This window comes from Macrosteles quadrilineatus, unplaced genomic scaffold (assembly GCF_028750875.1).
Source record: "Macrosteles quadrilineatus isolate MER2022 unplaced genomic scaffold, UCM_ALF_1.0 Scaffold_7__1_contigs__length_78375512, whole genome shotgun sequence".
NCBI classification, from domain to species: Eukaryota; Metazoa; Arthropoda; class Insecta; order Hemiptera; family Cicadellidae; genus Macrosteles; species Macrosteles quadrilineatus.
Window position 1 is genome coordinate 16618327 of NW_026542600.1, and position 18158 is coordinate 16636484.

General features: G+C 36.0%; 1 protein-coding gene across 1 annotated transcript in view; it reads right to left on the reverse strand.

Annotated features, from left to right (window-relative positions):
- The window catches only part of LOC128997919 (delta-aminolevulinic acid dehydratase-like), a 72150-nt gene that overhangs the window by 43471 nt on the left and 10521 nt on the right, over positions 1–18158 (reverse strand). The window contains exons 2-5 of the mRNA XM_054423751.1: positions 17043–17190; positions 16108–16206; positions 7542–7662; positions 5994–6226 (exon numbers count right to left, since the gene is read on the reverse strand). Coding sequence (XP_054279726.1) covers positions 5994–6226; positions 7542–7662; positions 16108–16206; positions 17043–17190 — 601 coding nt within the window. The remainder of the gene's footprint in view (positions 1–5993; positions 6227–7541; positions 7663–16107; positions 16207–17042; positions 17191–18158) is intronic.

The following is an 18158-nucleotide window of genomic DNA, read 5'->3' on the forward strand; positions in this document are numbered from 1 at the left end:
CATTCCTCACTAGGCCTAAGTATTTCTCTCGAGTGAGTCAATTGCTCCCTTTGCTCACTAGTTGCACAAATAACTATTTCTCCGTAACCATTAGATGAATAATAAAACTTCAATATACTAAATTATTTGGGTTTTTAAGCTCTACAAAATGGTTTGGAAACAAATTGCTAAATCATATGTTTTTTTAGTGAAAATGGGAAAACCAATTTCTACCCCATACATTTCTACACAAATTTCTACATGCACAATATCACATATTTCTAATTAAAACATAAACATAACTAAAAACAATCCTACTTTGACAGTTCTCAATGTATATTACAGCTTTTTGTTGCTGTACATGACCAATCTACCAGCATTTGTAACGGCCATATTTATAGCAGTGATGACAGCTGGTTTTTTTTTTACGAAGGTTGGATTAAAGCATAAATCTGTGTACGTTATAATAATAATGCATATAATAAATACATTAATTTATATATAATTAATATAATATATAAAAACGACAACACGTTTGCCTAGAGAATATTGTGAAGGGATCGATCACCGCGCAGGGCCTATGTGAGGTGAACCATGCGGCGCCGGTGAGTCGGACGGTAGGGAGATCAAAGAGGACCGCGACCTGGCTGGAGTGTCGGCAGCGGAGCGGGGATGCACGCGTGCGCGCGCAGCACTAGCCAACACGAGTTTCCAGCCATTGCCGCTAGGAACGCCACCGCATAGAGGTACTGAACTAGTTCTGCTAATCTCCGCTAGGATATTTTGCTGGGTACGCTTTTTAGTACTAGATGCATTGTCTTTTAAGGATTCATAGTCAATGGTAGTAGTATGTCAACAAAAACAATGAATCAGTCTCACCAGCCAGGCCCGGGCAACGATGTGTGAATTCAAGGTCATAGACCCTACCCCTCCCCTCTTACACCACCCGGTTGCTACCCAGTTGCTTCAATTGCTGACAAAATGCAAGTGATGAAACAAGGAAGTAGAGACAAAGAAATATATTTCTTTATTCAAAAACACAAAACTGTTAGAGATTATTTTCAAAGAAATTAATTCAATGTAATTTGTGAGTTGTAAATATTGTATTGGATCTTAGAAATATATTTTTTTAACCCCATCTAACCAAGATACAGATCTGTTCACTATATCAGATATTTCTTTTGTTTATAATTTATTATGTAAAATAATAAAATATATTTTTAATTAGGTATTGAATAAACAATAAATGATTATACTAGTATGTCTGGATAAATAGTCTTTCTATTCTTTTGACTTTGTTTTCTTTGCACTGTTAGTGTTGCGTCACGGCTTTTGTCTTGTTACTCTTATCAGTAGAAGACTAGACCTGGCTCTGGCTAGTGGCAGTGCGGCAATTGCTCTGTTGTGTCTTTATTCTTAAAGGTCGTGAGCCAACTTAATTTTTAATTCTCATTTGAACATTTTAATTCCTCTGTAATAATAGATATAATAATATAAGAGTGTTTCTTTGGAAATAAATTATTCTTTTTTTTTTTCTTTTGCCCCAACAAAAATTCGGGGACGGGGACCGGCAGACACCTAACAAAAATACCAAATGAATCAGTCTATAACATTAATCTTACTAGTTAAGTATTAAGTAACAATTTTTCAGACTTATTTTTAAAATGATTTTGGAGTAACCTACCTTGTTTTGGCTAGGTTCACAGTAGTAAAATATTTCACACACTGCTTACATCAAGACAAAAAACAAACCTCTAATCATTTGCAATGTCAAAACAAAAAAATATAAAACAATTAAAGCTATATTTAATGCAAAGAATGTATTAAATAAGAACGCCTTCGTAAAGGAAACGCAACAGCAACGCGCTCCTGTATTGCGGGTATTGCATTGACTTTCTGCAGGCGTTTTTCGTATATGGATACTGACTCCCTCGTGAATCGAATCGTTTTTTGACCACCACTGAATCGAATCGCGATTCGATGCATCGAATCGAATCGAATCGAAATTTCGATGCATTTTCGATGCATCGCACACCCCTAGTACACTGTATTGATTACTGCAGACATAACATGATAACTAACACTAGTGTCCGCGCAGGCTAAAAAGTATCCTGATAACATACAGCACTGACTTTCAATAAGATTTACCATTACAAAACTGGCACTAGGCCTATATCAATTTTAGAATTCTAAGTCATCCAGTAATCGAGTAGATTGGAAGGTACTCAGGGGGAGTACGCACTGGGGTGCCTTTTTGCATAATTTCTCTCACATTTAAAACGTGCTTGAAGAAAATTTAACTCACGTGGGCATTTTAGGGTTAAGTGGTTGTTTTTGGGATTTTTTTTTTTTTAAGAGGTTGGCGGCCTCTTTTAACCTTGCATTTTCCCATACACATAGACTAACTGCTTGTGCGTGGAACGTATCCAGCAAAGCAAGGGGTGAGCTCGTACCATACAAAGGTGAACTGTACTGATAAAAATCTAATCTGATCTATTATCAAAGTTGCTTGTAAATTTGACATTTAATGTCTAGTTGGATTATTTGTTGTTGTTGCAGTTTTAGTTTTATCTTCTGGTAGACTATACCAACGGAAGCGAACTGGTCTAGTGGTAGAGCGCTGGGCTACGGATCACCAGGTGCAGGGTTCAAATCACGGCAATCATCAATGGATTTGATCTACGAGGGCTATCCAGAAAGTATATTACGTTTTTGTCTGTATCCGCAAGGGGCTGGGCTAGCGCGGCTATCTTGGTTTCAGTTCATTATGCTGCTCAGTCGTCATCTAGCCGTGGTAGTGAGAGGTTTCTGCTGTACTCCGTTGAGTTACTGTGACATTTTAAAATATCTGTGTTAATTGAAAATGCCAAGAACTGAGAAGTTCGTGCAGTTATAAGGTTTTTGACTGCAAAAAACTGTAAACCGATAGAAATCTATCAGCAACTTTGTAAAGTTTATGAGGAAAACATCATGAGGCTACTGAAGGTGGTGTGCGTCAATGGGTCTTAAACTTTAAAAATGGCCGAACTAACGATCACGACGAAGAGCGAAGTGGAAGACCCAGCATTGTGACTGCTGAACTTGTCGAAAAAGTCGATGCTAAAGTCCGTAAAACTCGAAAATTCACAATCACGGAACTCTCTATGGGTTTTCTACAAATTTCGCGAAGTTTTTTGCACAAGATCATAACCGAAAAGCTTAGTTACCACAAGTTTTGTGCAAGATGGGTACCGAAAATCTTGACAGAGAGTCACAAAAATCAGAGAACGGCTGCAGCGCTACAGTTTCTGGACGCTTACAATAAAGTTGGTGACTCACTACTCGATCGCATCGTTACGGGTGACGAAACATGGGTTCAACATGTGAACTGCAAGACGAAATTGCAGTCAATGCAGTGGGGGCACACAAATTCCCCCCAACCAAAGAGATGCATGCAAACAATGTAGGCTAGGAAGGTGATGGCGACTGTTTTTTGGGATAGGGAAGGTGTAATTTTTTTGGACTTCCTGGAAAGAGGCACTACAATAAACTCTCAAAGATATTGCCAAACTCTGCAAAACCTTAGAAGGGTGATACAATACAAGCGCAGGGGAAAGTTAAGCTAAAAGATCCTGCCAATTCACGACATCGCCCGGCCCCACAATGCAAATGTCACTCGCGAAGTTCTTTTAAGTGGGAGTTGTTTCCTCATCCACCGTACAGTCCCGACCTGGCACCGAATGACTTTCACTTATTTCCAGCAATGAAGAAGTGGCTGGCTATGCAGCGTTTTGATGACGACGCACAGCTACAAGAAGAGGTAGCCAAGTGGTTTAAGACACAGGCGGCCGAATTCTACGATGAAGGAATTTCTAAGCTCGTTCGTCACTACGACAAGTACCTTAACTTGAAAGGTGATTATTTATTTATTTATTTATACACAATTTACAATAGCTACAGGTATAAACCCAAAACAGCTATAATGAAAAATAATACAATATTAATACATAAAGTGAAGAACAAAAAAAAATACAAAAAGTGCACATAAATAGACAATACAAAACCAGTGATGATAATAGTAAAAAAGAGTGAATAAAAGTTAATAAAAATAGACAACGTTGTTGAAAATTTCACTTATTTTGACTGCAAATCTAAAGGGATGGATTACATTACATAAGCAAAGCGTTTATCTTAAATTTAAACTGCTTAATAGTGTCAGAAAAAACATCTATTTTGCTATTGTGGACATTTAATAAACGTAAGCCTGTAAAAAGTGAAAAACTGTAAAATTGAACAGTGTTATGTGGGGTAAATAATAAAATTGATGATCTTGAATTATTACGAGGAACATAAAAAACAATCTTACTCAAGAAAAACAAACTATCAACTTTGTTATTTAGGATTTTATACAGAAAAATCAATGCTAAAACTTCCCTTCTCAATGTAAGGCTTTGGAAATCAAACAATCCTCTCAATGAGTCAGTTGACATATGCCAGTCACATCTCTGATTATACCTTTTTAAAAACAAGTATCGTAGACATTTATTTTGGAGAATTTCTATTGCATTTTTGTGGTATGAGTTGAAAGGAAACCAAACTAAAACACAATATTTCAGCTTACTTCTAACAAATGAGTAAAACAATCTAATAACAGGGTCAATAGTTCTGAAATTCTTGGTATTTCTAATTATAAAACCTAACATTCTATACGACTGATTAATAATAAATTCAATGTGTTTATCAAATCTTAGATACGAGTCAAAAGTAACTCCTAAATCCTTAAATTGGTCAACTCTTTTAAGTTTAAAATCATGTACTGAATACGGAAAAGGGTTGAATAACTTTTTTCTTGTAAAGCTCATCGTAACACATTTTTTTATATTCAGTTCCAGGTGGTTATCCAGACACCACATTGAAAGAAGATTAAGAGATGCTTGTAACATATGCTCATCCCTCCTCTAATGGCTCTATACATCTTTAGATCGTCTGCATACAAAAGACTCTTACAGTGAGTTAATATTTCAGGAAGATCATAAATAATAATCAAAAACAGGAGAGGACCCAAATTGGAGCCCTGGGGAACACCTGAGCTACATAAGTATGACTCAGACTTGACATTCTTAACAATTACATATTGAAATCTGTCTGTCTTTTAGATATGAAGCCACAAAGGAAACAAAGAGAGTAGAAAATCCGAAACTAGATAATTTAAAAAGTAATATTTCGTGGTTAACTCTGTCAAAGGCTTTAGAAAAATCTGTATAAATAACATCCACTCTGCCTCCCAAATCTAGTTCTGAGTTAATATCAAAGGAAAACTCCAATAAGTTTGTAGCAGTTGATCTCTGAGGTAGGAAACCATGCTGTTGAGAGGAGATCTGACTTTTTATACTGGTATAAATAAAGCGATAAATAAGAGTCTCAAAAACCTTTGCAAAGGAATTTATTAAGGATATTGGACGATAATTATCAATATGATCAATTTTACCTGATTTGTGTATTGGAGCGACCTTGGCTTCTTTCCATTTTTGGAAAAGTAGTTCTTTCCATTATGTTGAAAAGTAGAATTTAAATGTGGCTTTCATTTGTATATAATAAAATATTTTTCCAAGATTTTGTTTATCTTTAATTCCAAAACGTAATCTACTTTCTGGATAGCCCTCATAATATGTGATAATGCCTCGACGCTCTAGGACTAGCCTGAATTAGGCTGTGTAAATCAGTTCCAGGCTAGAACCTAGCGTCTTAGGATTTTAAGGTGAAAAAAGGTCTATACCAACATTAGTTTTTGAAGGCTAGATATAGCCCCGTAAAGGCCTTTGAAACAGTATTAGCTTTTCTCCATGCTCTTAGAAAATTAAAGTTGTCATTAACATTTGGCACAATAAACATTTGACATGGCAAAATATTGAATCTCTGATTTAAGGAAAACAAAATAACTGGAACCATGAACCATTGAACTTGACAGAATATTATTGCTCAAAATATTTGTTACCACATCAAAATTAAAAAGGCGTAAGTTGTAGGTAACTTACCGCAGCACGAAGAGCCATGCCTGAGCTTCCTGGAGGTAGTTGATAGGCCTTGCGGTCACCAAACGAGGGGCTGGATTGGGCCGCATCACGGAACGGGCCGTAGAAAGCTGACGCAAATTTGACAGAGTATGAGAGCACAGAGACTGTGGAGTCTAACCCTTCCCGAGCCAGACCTTGCTTGATGGCTGCTACTCGCCCATCCATCATGTCTGAAGGAGCGACTATATGACAGCCTGAAACACACATTCTGCCTTATGAACAAATAAGGAAACATTAGTAATGGATTTGCTGCGTTACTAAAATCAATACATTTATATTAAAAGAATTGATTGTTGCATTTTTTCAATGCTAAATATAAACGCTGTTTTAAAGAAATAAACACTGTTTTAAAGCATAACACAATGGTTCTTGAATCACTTTCAAACCAAGTAGTATTAAGACAAACATGACAATGATAAAATTGCAATAGGTAACAATAGTCATAAATATAACACAAGATCACATGTATTGGTAGAGCAGCACAATTTGAATTTTTTTAAATAACACTAGTTATTAAGGAAACAAATTTTTACACCACCTTCCAGAAACATTAAAATTAAAGAAAACTCCAAATAAGTTTTTAAAATAAAAAATCTTGAAAATACTCAATAAATGTAGCCTAAATTTGCCTTAAAATAAAAAGTGTGAAATTTAATGTTTGCTATGTTTATTGTTTACATTGAAGACGGGGATTTTCAATTTTTTTTTTCATTTTGAGGCAATTTTTGGTACCTTTCTTGAGTATTTTCAAGAAATGTATGATAGTAGATTGTAGGAAATTTTATTCTCTTTCGGAATATTACCTTCCTTTTTTGGTCGATTTCCTCACCATTTAAAAGTTATTTGCAAAAACGTCAAGCAACCTCCAAATTTATAGTGGTAAAAAGTTGGAGAATACTTTTTAACTTTTTACAATTAAATCTACAGTTCTGCTGGATTTATTTTGTTAAATAATGTGTCTTTGGAAGGCATAAACATTTTGAGTTGCTTTTTCGTTTGATGTGTATTTTATAGCGGTAAGTTTAATAGTATAAAAGTTATAAAGCGTTAAAACCGGGTAATTCATTTTGAAACACCCTGTATTTCATGTACCAAACTACAATAGGTGAAACAAAGAAATGATGATGATGGAGATTAAAATCAACCCACATTATTGATAAGACCATTCTCATCTGTGATCAAAAATATATAGGATGTCCCACAAAAATTTAATTGTTTGGTTTTACACTTTGTGCCCATTTATCACCCAAGATCAGACAGATTACCTTAATCTTAATAGGGGTTTGTTAAATGGTATGGATCTGTTGGTGCTTGAAAACTTAGCATTGTTTTATGCAGATAAGATTTTATTCATATAACATCAAATCACATATTTGTTTCTACACTGCATTTTGCATTTTTACATAACCTATACCAAAGGTCAGTAAAGTATAACTAGTATAAGAAAATTATAAGTAGGAAAGTAGGTAAGGGTGGGTTAAAAGAGTATATACTGTAATAACGACCAACCAGCTTTAGCATACGAGACAGCGACTTCTGCAATCCTTTCTATACTCAGATGGTTATTAATGCTGCCATTCTCTCTCAAGATGCCACAGTGTCCATGATTTATGTAAGGGCAAAGGCAAACCTGAGAAAACGACACTTAAGTCAACTCATACACAATATGGTCAGACTGCCAAACACTATACCTATTATAAAATCAAAATATTTCTGGTGCAAAGCTCTGTTTATAAAAACTAATTTTTCTGCAGAAAATCCTGGAAAGACTTGTCTTATAAAGGTTGTTTGGTGCAAAGATGATGTTTTGTCAAAACAGACTAGAATAAAACAACTGCAATGGATTTTTACAGTTTTATTATGTGTCAAGGACTTGTTTTAATTAAGTTACATTGTTTCCTATCAGTTATCTTTTGTTCTTAATCTTCTAATGTGGTCACTTATGCACATTTTGCCACCGGTGAGGCATCTTTAGAGTTTAAGAGTTTACACAAAGTATTAAAAACTAAGCATTACTCTTTACAGGTATTTGTGAAACAAGGTTATTTTCTCACTATTAATATCACGGCTGTGCAGCGGTGGCAGGTGCGTGTCAAATGTTCGGTCATAATGGGTGTGGGGGTTCATTGTATCGAGGGAGAGACGCACACAATTCGTTAAGTAGAGGTTAAATTCGCTATGTAGAGGTTCTGACAATGATAAATTTGTTATATTGAGGTGTCTTATTTTCGCCGGGATCATGAAAAATTTGTTAAATCAAGGTCGTTGATATGGTTTGTTTGTTATGTAGACGTAAAATATACAATGTGTTTTATAGAAAGTTCTAGGGGATTTAAAAAAAAATTTTTATATCAAAGAATTTGTTATATCGAGGTTTGTTATATCAAGGTTAGACTGTACAATAAAAGAAGAAGCCTAATTACAGTATCCAAAATCAATAGTTATAGCAAGGCCCGATAATCCATAGAAAGAACACCATAACATTTAGTAATAAGCTGGTTACATAAAGAACTTAACCCAAGACAAACTGGTGTTTGGCAGGAGAAATGGTGAGGTATGCAGGATCCCAGACATCGAAGGCCCAGAAGAAGCAAAGTATTTAGGTTTAATAATAGACCAGAAACTGACATGGACCCCCCATATTGACAGCCTGTGTAGTAGCTGAGTAGCAGTGTCTACGTGATAAGAAGGATAAAAACTATAAGTGACACCAACATAGCCAAGATTGCCTACCACTCACTGTTTGAATCACATCTTCGATATGGCCTTGAAGTATGGGGAAACTCATTGGCAACCAGCCTCCAACGTGTGCTTATCCACCAGAAAAAAGCAGTAAGAATATTAGCAGACATTGACAAGAGAGAAAGTCAAGTCACAGACCAAAATTCCGTGAGCTAAAAATCCTAACGATTACAAGCCTGTACATCCTAGCTATGGCTACTCACGCAAGCAGGCTACAGGTCCAACGAGGTATGGATAAGCACAGCCATAACACTCGACGACAGGCTATGAATTAAATACACGACTGGAAGTGTATTTAATTCATAGCCTGTCGTCGAGTGTTATGGCTAACTCTTTTTGAAGAAAAGCCTTCCTACATGGGAGTGAAGTAACTGAACCTGCTACCAGAGACAATAAAAGGCCCCAGCATAAGCAGCACCAGACAACGCTTATCGGCTTGGCTTGTCGAGAGACAGTTCTACACAGTTGAGGAGTTCATGAACTAGAGAACATCACCAATGTTCCAGTGAGAACTAAACAACCCTCATAGTAATAACCATCACTACTGACAGCGCCTCAAAGCCCAACAAGTTTTTGCTGTTTTATATTTAAATCTCTGTAATGTTTGACGCCTATTCTGTACTCTATGTTCAAGAATAAAGCATTCTGATTTTGATTCTGGCATAAAATGTAAGTAATCAAAAAATATTGTAGTTTACTAAATACATTTTGAAGTTTCCCAGTCATTCAGGAGTATCAGTATTTAAACTCCTTGGTGCATAACAACAACTATTTTCAATTTGAGAATATTTTTATCATTGGTCTCAGGTCTAGTTTACAGTAATTTATGCCAAAGTAGACCAACTGGTGTAATCTATTTTTTTTTTACTCAATCGTAATCTAAAATTTAGTAAAAAAGTGGCATTGGTTTCTGACCCTGAGAGGTTAGGGTTGACTCACATCGGCTTTAATCTTAATGAACTTCATTAATCAGCTAAGTACCTACTGATTATATTCATAACTATATCTTTTTTCAATTTAGAAGTTGAATAATTTTTGTAAACGAGCACTATTTTCAATTTGAAACATTCTGGTTATCAACGAAATCATTTTTTTTACATGGCACTGGTTAGTGGTTATTACTTTCTACAATTAATATTTAGTTCAAGTTGTTATTAATTAGTTTTTGTTTGATAAGGGAAAGCGGTCTAAATCCCTCAAATTATTATGGCTGTGTCAGGAATTGAACCTGTCCCTCTCGCACCAAAATTTGAGAAGCTAATCACTAGTGTTGTATCCGCTAGTGGGTGGGGTGTCCAGAATAAATACTCGGGCGTGATGTTAATTGGGTTCATTTATTAAGCGGATAAGCAATAAAATACAAGTTATAATATCTTACTAATACATGACTACGCTAATATCACAGAGAAATCCCCATTATTAAAAGGGTATAATTTAGAGGGAGGGCTACCTACTACTGAACCAAGGGTCGGGCAATGTAAATCTCCTATTAGCCTATCACCACATACCTGCTAATATCAGCGGGAGAATCATGACCAGCTAGTTGTTGGCTGGACTGCGCCTAGGCTGATTCTGACTGTAAGTTGGTGGTTCACAAGGACCGACCATATCTAACCTCAAGGTGGTGGGGCTGGTGACGCAAATGCTGGTTTCCAGAATTACCTCAAACCACATTTGGTACTGGATATAATGTTACAAAATCTCAAAGTTAAAAACTACTTTTGGCTGAGCTCCCTGCTCCAGATATAAACGGAATCAAACTGTAAACTAATAAATTGACCCATGTGGATACACAACATTCGCCCCTTCTTTCTAAAAGTGAGACCACACTCAAGTGGTCTAACTTTTACCAAAAATAAAGAATTTTGAAAGAACTAATTGTTTTGTTTATGTTAAATGATCCTTGGCCCTTACAATTATGGGAGATACTCTAAGGGGAATTCTCTGCTTGTCTAAGCATTAAAGCTACACCATAGCAATGTCAAAACAAATATCTAAAATATTCTATGGTTAAAGTATATTCATATTTGACACGAAATTACAACAACAAAGTCACAACAGAGATACAGGCTTTTCATTGACCGGCTTCCCGCAGTGATAACGCCTGCGGTGGCACACGCCGCCTCAGTGAAACAGTTGGACATCTACAACTGTATGCACAGTGAAATGATGAATCATAATTTCGATTTAAATTTAAAACTTATCAAACTTATCAAATCCAATATGATCAAATGGAATCAATTAATACTTTGCTTGATTTCATAAGCGACTATCTCCGCTAAATATTACCTAAATATCCTAACATATACACAATAAACCACACGACAATGATAATGTTATTAATTATGTTATTAAAATTGGCAAATGATTAAGCAAAATGCAATATATTTTTCAACATAAAACAATACGAATACCAGTTAACACACTATAACACACTAATAAACTTTTCCATCTACAAAATGCATCTCTTCTCTTCCCCGCATAACATAGCGCATCCCTATCTGAACTACAATACACCCTGACTAATCAGCCAATACTCCATCTCTATTAAATCAAACTCCCAAAATAAACACAAAGAAATACAATACATCAATTTAAATCACAAAGTAAACACAAGACTATAATTGATTAATTCAAACAACACAACCCATCAATGTTACCACAAATATTTTTATTTTATTTTATACTTTTACCATTTTTATTTATTTTTTTTTTTTATATCTATATTCTTTCCTTTCATATATATATACCTTATACTTTTACACACACACACACCAAACAACTACCCTACTTATTACATCATATCATTATATCTTTGGCGAAACATTTCATATTTCCAAAATGTAACACCACTTTCTGCTTCTATACCCCGACAGCCTTTATGCATATTTAAAATTGATTTTAACTATCTTTATGTCTCAAAACTCATACAGCAGCCGTCACTGGCTACGTTGACTATGTTCACACCATCAGACACAATCAGGAATGTTGTGGGCAACTAGTTATCTGAAATATTTGCCTCAAGGACAAGTAAATAAGCAATCCTGGAGTTGGAGTTCTGTTATCTGTATTGGCGACAACAGCTGTTTGGCACAGACCACACTACTGGCCTTCAAAGATAACACTTCTGCATACCAGGTCCATTTAATGAATGACCAACAATGGCGAGGGGGTAAAGACCTCCACTCACCTCGCAGACCACAGCTGTCTCCGTAGTACTGTCACCATGTGTCAATGCTTACTTTTGCCCAATTGTGTCAATCCTCTGACGTATCTACATTAAGGTGTGACTAAACCAATTACCACGTGATTCCTGAATTGTGCTTAATGGCTGTTCACAAAATAAATAAACTACCAATGAACAACAAAGGGTATATCCACAGTTAATGGAACATCCTAACGTTATGCATTCATACTCCATAATCCATACATACAGACATGTTGCCTATTTTAACATTTTTTTTTTTTTTAAACACTATATATACTTCATTACACATTTAACATTCCACAATTAATTCATAAACACCAAAATATCTAAGATAGCACCCTCAAACTTAAATTCTAAATAATACAACCTTCGCTTAAACACTTAAGGAACATACAACCCGTTGCATTAATACTGCTTACAACCTGAGGTAGACAAGGAAGACAAATAACCCTGAGGACGGTATAAACATGACTAAAGGGACCGCTTGAGCCTCAATTGGCAGGGTGCGGTTACCCTAAACGAACAGGCAATCTTTTAGGGCCTGTCCGGTCACTGGGGTGGCTCTTAACGCCTCGAATGGCATGTGGCTATTACGTGACAATTTTGAATTTTGATTACAATGAATTTCAATAGATTCGAAAGACACATGCTTAGAGACCCGCCGTCATCATCAATTGACAATTAATGCCAACATCAATACATTTCTCATATCACCGCAGCATTACTTCATATTTATCAACTGGGATTCGGTAAATGCACATGCTATATGTACACTTAGCGAACCCGGTACGCGTACACACCACATGTATGTACCGCACCCGCGTCAACACTAACGCGTTTAGCACTGATCTTGGTGCTTACCATTTTGCTGCGGCTACAACATAATACATTACTTAAATTCTACAATACCATAATGCACACAAAATAACACAAATATTGCCCTTCACTCACTACACTTGCACATTCACACGAATTCACTGATTTGGCGATACTTCTGGGGTTACAAATTGGTGTCTTCTTGAGCTGAGGACTCCGCCAGGTGGACTTCTGCTGCTTGTGAACGGTCGAGGGTGGATATGAGGTTGATTCCTGCGTGGCTGCTCCATTGGACCCCTGCACTTGGGATGATTGCTCTCCGGTACGTAGTTGGAGTCGGGCTAGGCACCTCGCTGTCTACAGTTGTTGATGGTGGTCCCGTCTGGGCTCCTTGACAGTGGCTGATCACCCAAAATAGCTGGACGACCTTCCCCAATGGCTTTCGACAGTAGCAGGTCAAACAAGCGATGACGCACAAAATGACTACTGTGCCAGCTTCCCACTTTCTTGAAATTTTCATGATTCTTGAATTTCGTAATAATGCATGTTCATAATTCATTCATTTTAGGAAATTCTTGATTTCTGATCGTTGTTTGCCTCACTTCATTTCTGCATTCAAAAGTCAATGTTATTGCTGTTGTTGTGCTGTACACCCACAGCCCTTGCGACGGCACCTGGTGAAACACAGTGCCCATTGGTCCATGATGCACCCTCCTCTGACAAACTCCTGGGATCGTTGTTCCCCACTCAGCTAGCAGTTGAGCTTCACAGCTGGACTCTACACTGGGAATAGTGGTTGACACAGTGCCTGTTGTCCCTGGGTACAGCGCTGGAGTTGTTCCTCGCTCAGAGTGGCATACCGCTGTCGATCCGGTGTAATAGCTAGATATGGGGACAGACTATGGAAACTTACATATGCCCTTAATTTCTGATCATATACAGGGAGGTTAAAGACTCTAAACTACTCAAAGGATCTATCTGGGGATTTTAACAAAACAATAAATATTACTCTAATCCCATAAACTCAATACTTCTGACTAATGAATACAACCCATTTTGTAAACTACAGTATAATTTAACTTTAATTTAATTTTATTGTAAACTGACTAACTTTATTTTCAAAAAGTCTTGCAAGCCCTATAATATCTGAATGTGTGACTTTCAACCCGTCCTGTAATGTTTTTACGTAAATTACTTATTCCTAACTAACATAAACTAATTCCACCTGAATAATGGCTAATTTCCCCGATTTTATCATTTAAATTATAAAAATCTTCCAAGTCTAACGTTCCGAATACTTAACGCATACCTGTCCCTATAGAATCAAATATAGCCCTTTTTGGCCTTTTTCCCCTTATATTGTCCCTATCATCCTCCCCATCTAACAAAAGTTGTTTGGTCCATTATCGCCCGTAAATGAATTACTCCTACCTTAATTCTTCAACCCATGTAGAAGTACCGCCTTATCATTTAAACAATTAGTGCAATACGTTGTTAAATTTCCTCATTCTCTCCTACATTTATACAATACACATTTCACACATTTACTCCTATATGCATTTATACAACCACAACAAAAATTAATAATATCAGAACAACGTCGCATACCTACAAACAACAACGCCTCGCGTTTCAGCCAGGAAGTGCATCCAAGTTTCATTTGTTAAAATACAAAATAAATTTCTTTCATTTAATTCAATATCATCAATTTACTCAAGGACTGGTTGCTGATTGATTTCTGGACTCGTGCCTAGTATTGTACGGATGCGTCGTTACTCTCATATCTGGCGCGTCATCTTTATTATTGGACGGTGCCCAGTCAACATCCCTTGGATCATCAATCATAGTTAAATTACCAGTATCCTCCACACGGCTTGAGCTTTCTGAGCCTAATGACTCAGCTACAGAACATGGACTACCCCAACCTCGGAAAGTACTTTGGTCCGAGCTACTACTTTTGTTTGCCACATTCATATCGCCCGTGTCATCTTCTATTTCTGGTACTTCCGGCGCCTCGGTTCGCCGCTTCTCCGGGACGTGTGCCAGGCCACTTCCGCCGTACTCAGGCCTAATTCCGACAATTCTTGGTTTTGCAAAAACCATGGCATCCGGTCGCAAATTTTGATCGATCCTGTCAATCACCGGACGTTCATCCGCCTTATCACTAACCACAACCGTATCGTCCTTATTTCTAAAATCATTACCAATAATTTCTTTGAATTTATCATATTCCAACACTATCTCATTTCGCAAAATTTCCCCGTTTATATTTAATTTATTTATACATAAATTCATTTTACATTCTCCTAATTATACCTCATAAACTAAATCTGATAACTTGGATAGAATGGTATGAGGCCCTGTCCAGTAGGCTACTTAACAAACTTCTGCCCTAGTGCATTTTTAATTTTCGGGTGAAAAATATATATATTGTATCTCCCACATTAAATTCTATCAATACTAATTTTTATCATAATACAATTTACTCTTTTCCTTAAATACATTTATATTTACCTTAACTGATTTTAACGCTTAACTCACTGCATCTACTAAATTACCACATTCAAAAATTATTGGTTTTGTCGAGAGTGCATGTGCCAGTGTGTGCACTTAAACACTTTCCACTGCCTCTCACCCCAACCAAAATTGATATCATTATATGCCAACTCAATTAACGGTTTTGAAATTTCGCTAAAATTTAAAATAAATTTTCTATAATAATTTACCAACCCCAAGAAACTACGTATTTGTTTAACATTTACTGGAATAGGATATGTGCAAACAACTTCAACTTTCCTTGGGTCTATCTTCACGCCTTCACCACTGATAATATGTCCGAGATAACTAACTTCCGACTTAAATCTGAAAATAGCCCGAATGTAGGCCAAGTGTAGTAAATGATTGGCAACCTGACAAGGAGTCAAGTATTGTTTAAATTAGTGGCAACGGATAGTTAAATTTTATAGTCAACTAATTAACCTGACAAAAATCAACTGCAACACAATATGACATATAATCCTCCTTTAAGTCTTTATCAGGCTTACTAGCCTAATGATTAGCTTCCCCAACACACCCAAATTTGAATTAGAGTTTTAAAAATCTACTTATTGTAAGCTATCAAACGTGAATTATCCAAAATGTTTGTAGAGTTTTATATTCTATGGACAACTAGTGTGTGTTCGCTTCCAAGATATTAATGTTAAATGTCAGCATCATCCCTAGCATAGATATAGCCTGCATTTTCTGCACCGAAAGTGTGAAGAAGTCAGCCTGCTAAATGTAACCTATAGTCATGAATAATATACTTACATCACATGCAATGATTATGTCTGGAAACGCTTGTTTCAAAATGGGGAGAGCCTTTATAACTGGATTATCCTTGGAATCTGCATTGATACCACTGTCATCCTGCAAAGACAACAAATTATACCAAAATGCATAAGCAAAAGAGACTGGCAGGACTTTTTAAGACTCAACAACAACCTGCAAACAAGAAGATTAACTAGATTAACTCTCTATGTTCAGCAAATCAACAGACTCAGTAGATTTCTTGACTTGTTTTCTAATTTTTAACCAAGCGTGATTATGAAAAAAAATAAAAAACTGGCTATACAACCTAATGAGTGTGAGATTAAACTTATCCCAGCAGATCTTGATCCAGGACATCCAATAGACATATAAATACGGTCTTGGTGGTTATAAATCTAATTTCAAGATAGTCTACAATCTACATAGATAATTACATTATTTAGCAATAATAATTTTAAATTTTAGTAGCCTAGTCTATTTAATAACTTTTCCCATTCCATGTGAAGACAAAATTTCCTATGTTGGGGAGAAGAACAAGGTTTTTCTTTTGTGGCACAGCTGGGAGCTAAGCCTGCGGTACTTTGAGAAAATAGCGGCTTGTAGCTGGGGTAAATAAGGTACTACATTTTTTTATGTAATCACATAACCTTTCTTTTAAAACAAGTCAAACTCTGTGTATCCCAATATTAAAGGGGGTAAATATGGCCCAATAAAACTATACACTTTTGCATGCTTCTGTAACTAGCATATCAAACTGAAATACACAACAAATTATTTTGGCACCAAGGGCAAAATTGTGGCTTTATTTTAACCTTTCCACGCCCTCTGCATTAACATCTTCTTTCCGGTAAGAAATTGGCTGGAACTATTAGTTTAAGTTTGATTAAGTCTATTGATAAACAAGGACAATCACCATCACCCAGAGATTTACTCACCTTTGAGAGATGTGTCACTACGCCAAACAACAAAATACTTTTCAAACCCTTTTCCACTAAAGGCTTCAGTTCATCGACAACTCTATTGACCCCGTACCTAAAAACTCCGGGCATACTCTCAACTTCAGTTTTTGCATCTTCAACATCTCTTTAAAAGAAAACTTATTTTAGTTTGCATTTTATTGCTACGTTTGTTTTTTTTAAATTTTGTTATTAATTAACAATTTTTAGAAATCTTATGACATTATTTTTACTAAATAACTTCTTGATCAGCATTGTACGTGTTATTAAATTTAAGGAAAGTAAATAAAAGATACATCTTATAACACTTAAAACATATATTTATGCTTAGGCCTACTATTACTCACAAGACGGTAAATATAGAAAAAAGATGGTAAGTGGTGATCGATTTCGATTGGACACTCCAATCATCATCAGACCCAATAGGCAAATGACAAATCATTCGTCATCATTCGCCTATTGGGTCTATTGGGTCTGATGATGATTGGAGTGTCCAATCGAAATCGATCACCACTTACCATCTTTTTTGTATATTTTTTTACCGTCTTGTGAGTAACAGTATAAGCGTAAATATATGTTTTAAGTGTTATAAGACGTATCTTTTATTTACTTTCCGATCATTTTTACATTTTATTAGGAATGTAGTATACTCTAAACATTTCTGTAAAAAGGGGGTCGATAATGTATCAATGTATTGTATCAGTATATTGTTGTTAAGATGGTACATGATTATCTTCATTAAGAATAGGCTACTGTCATACAAATCATACTGTACTGTCACAAAACCCGACACTCAAACACCACATATGCCTCAAGATGGAATTTTCATGAACAATAGTTAAAAGATAGTGACGACAATGAAACCAAATAGATCTCCTGAGGTCAGGTATTGTCCATAATCAGTCATTTCCCTGCCAACAGCTTTATTCTACCTTTTCTTATTCCTGATTACCTTATTTGGCCATCATTGTCATCCTTTAGGCCGTTTATAAAACTGTAATAAAATGTTAGGGTAATGATCCTAAAATTTGCCTTCCTATTATAAGGTCATTTCAAAACACTTCTAGCGGATAGACGCACTAAAACAAATCATTC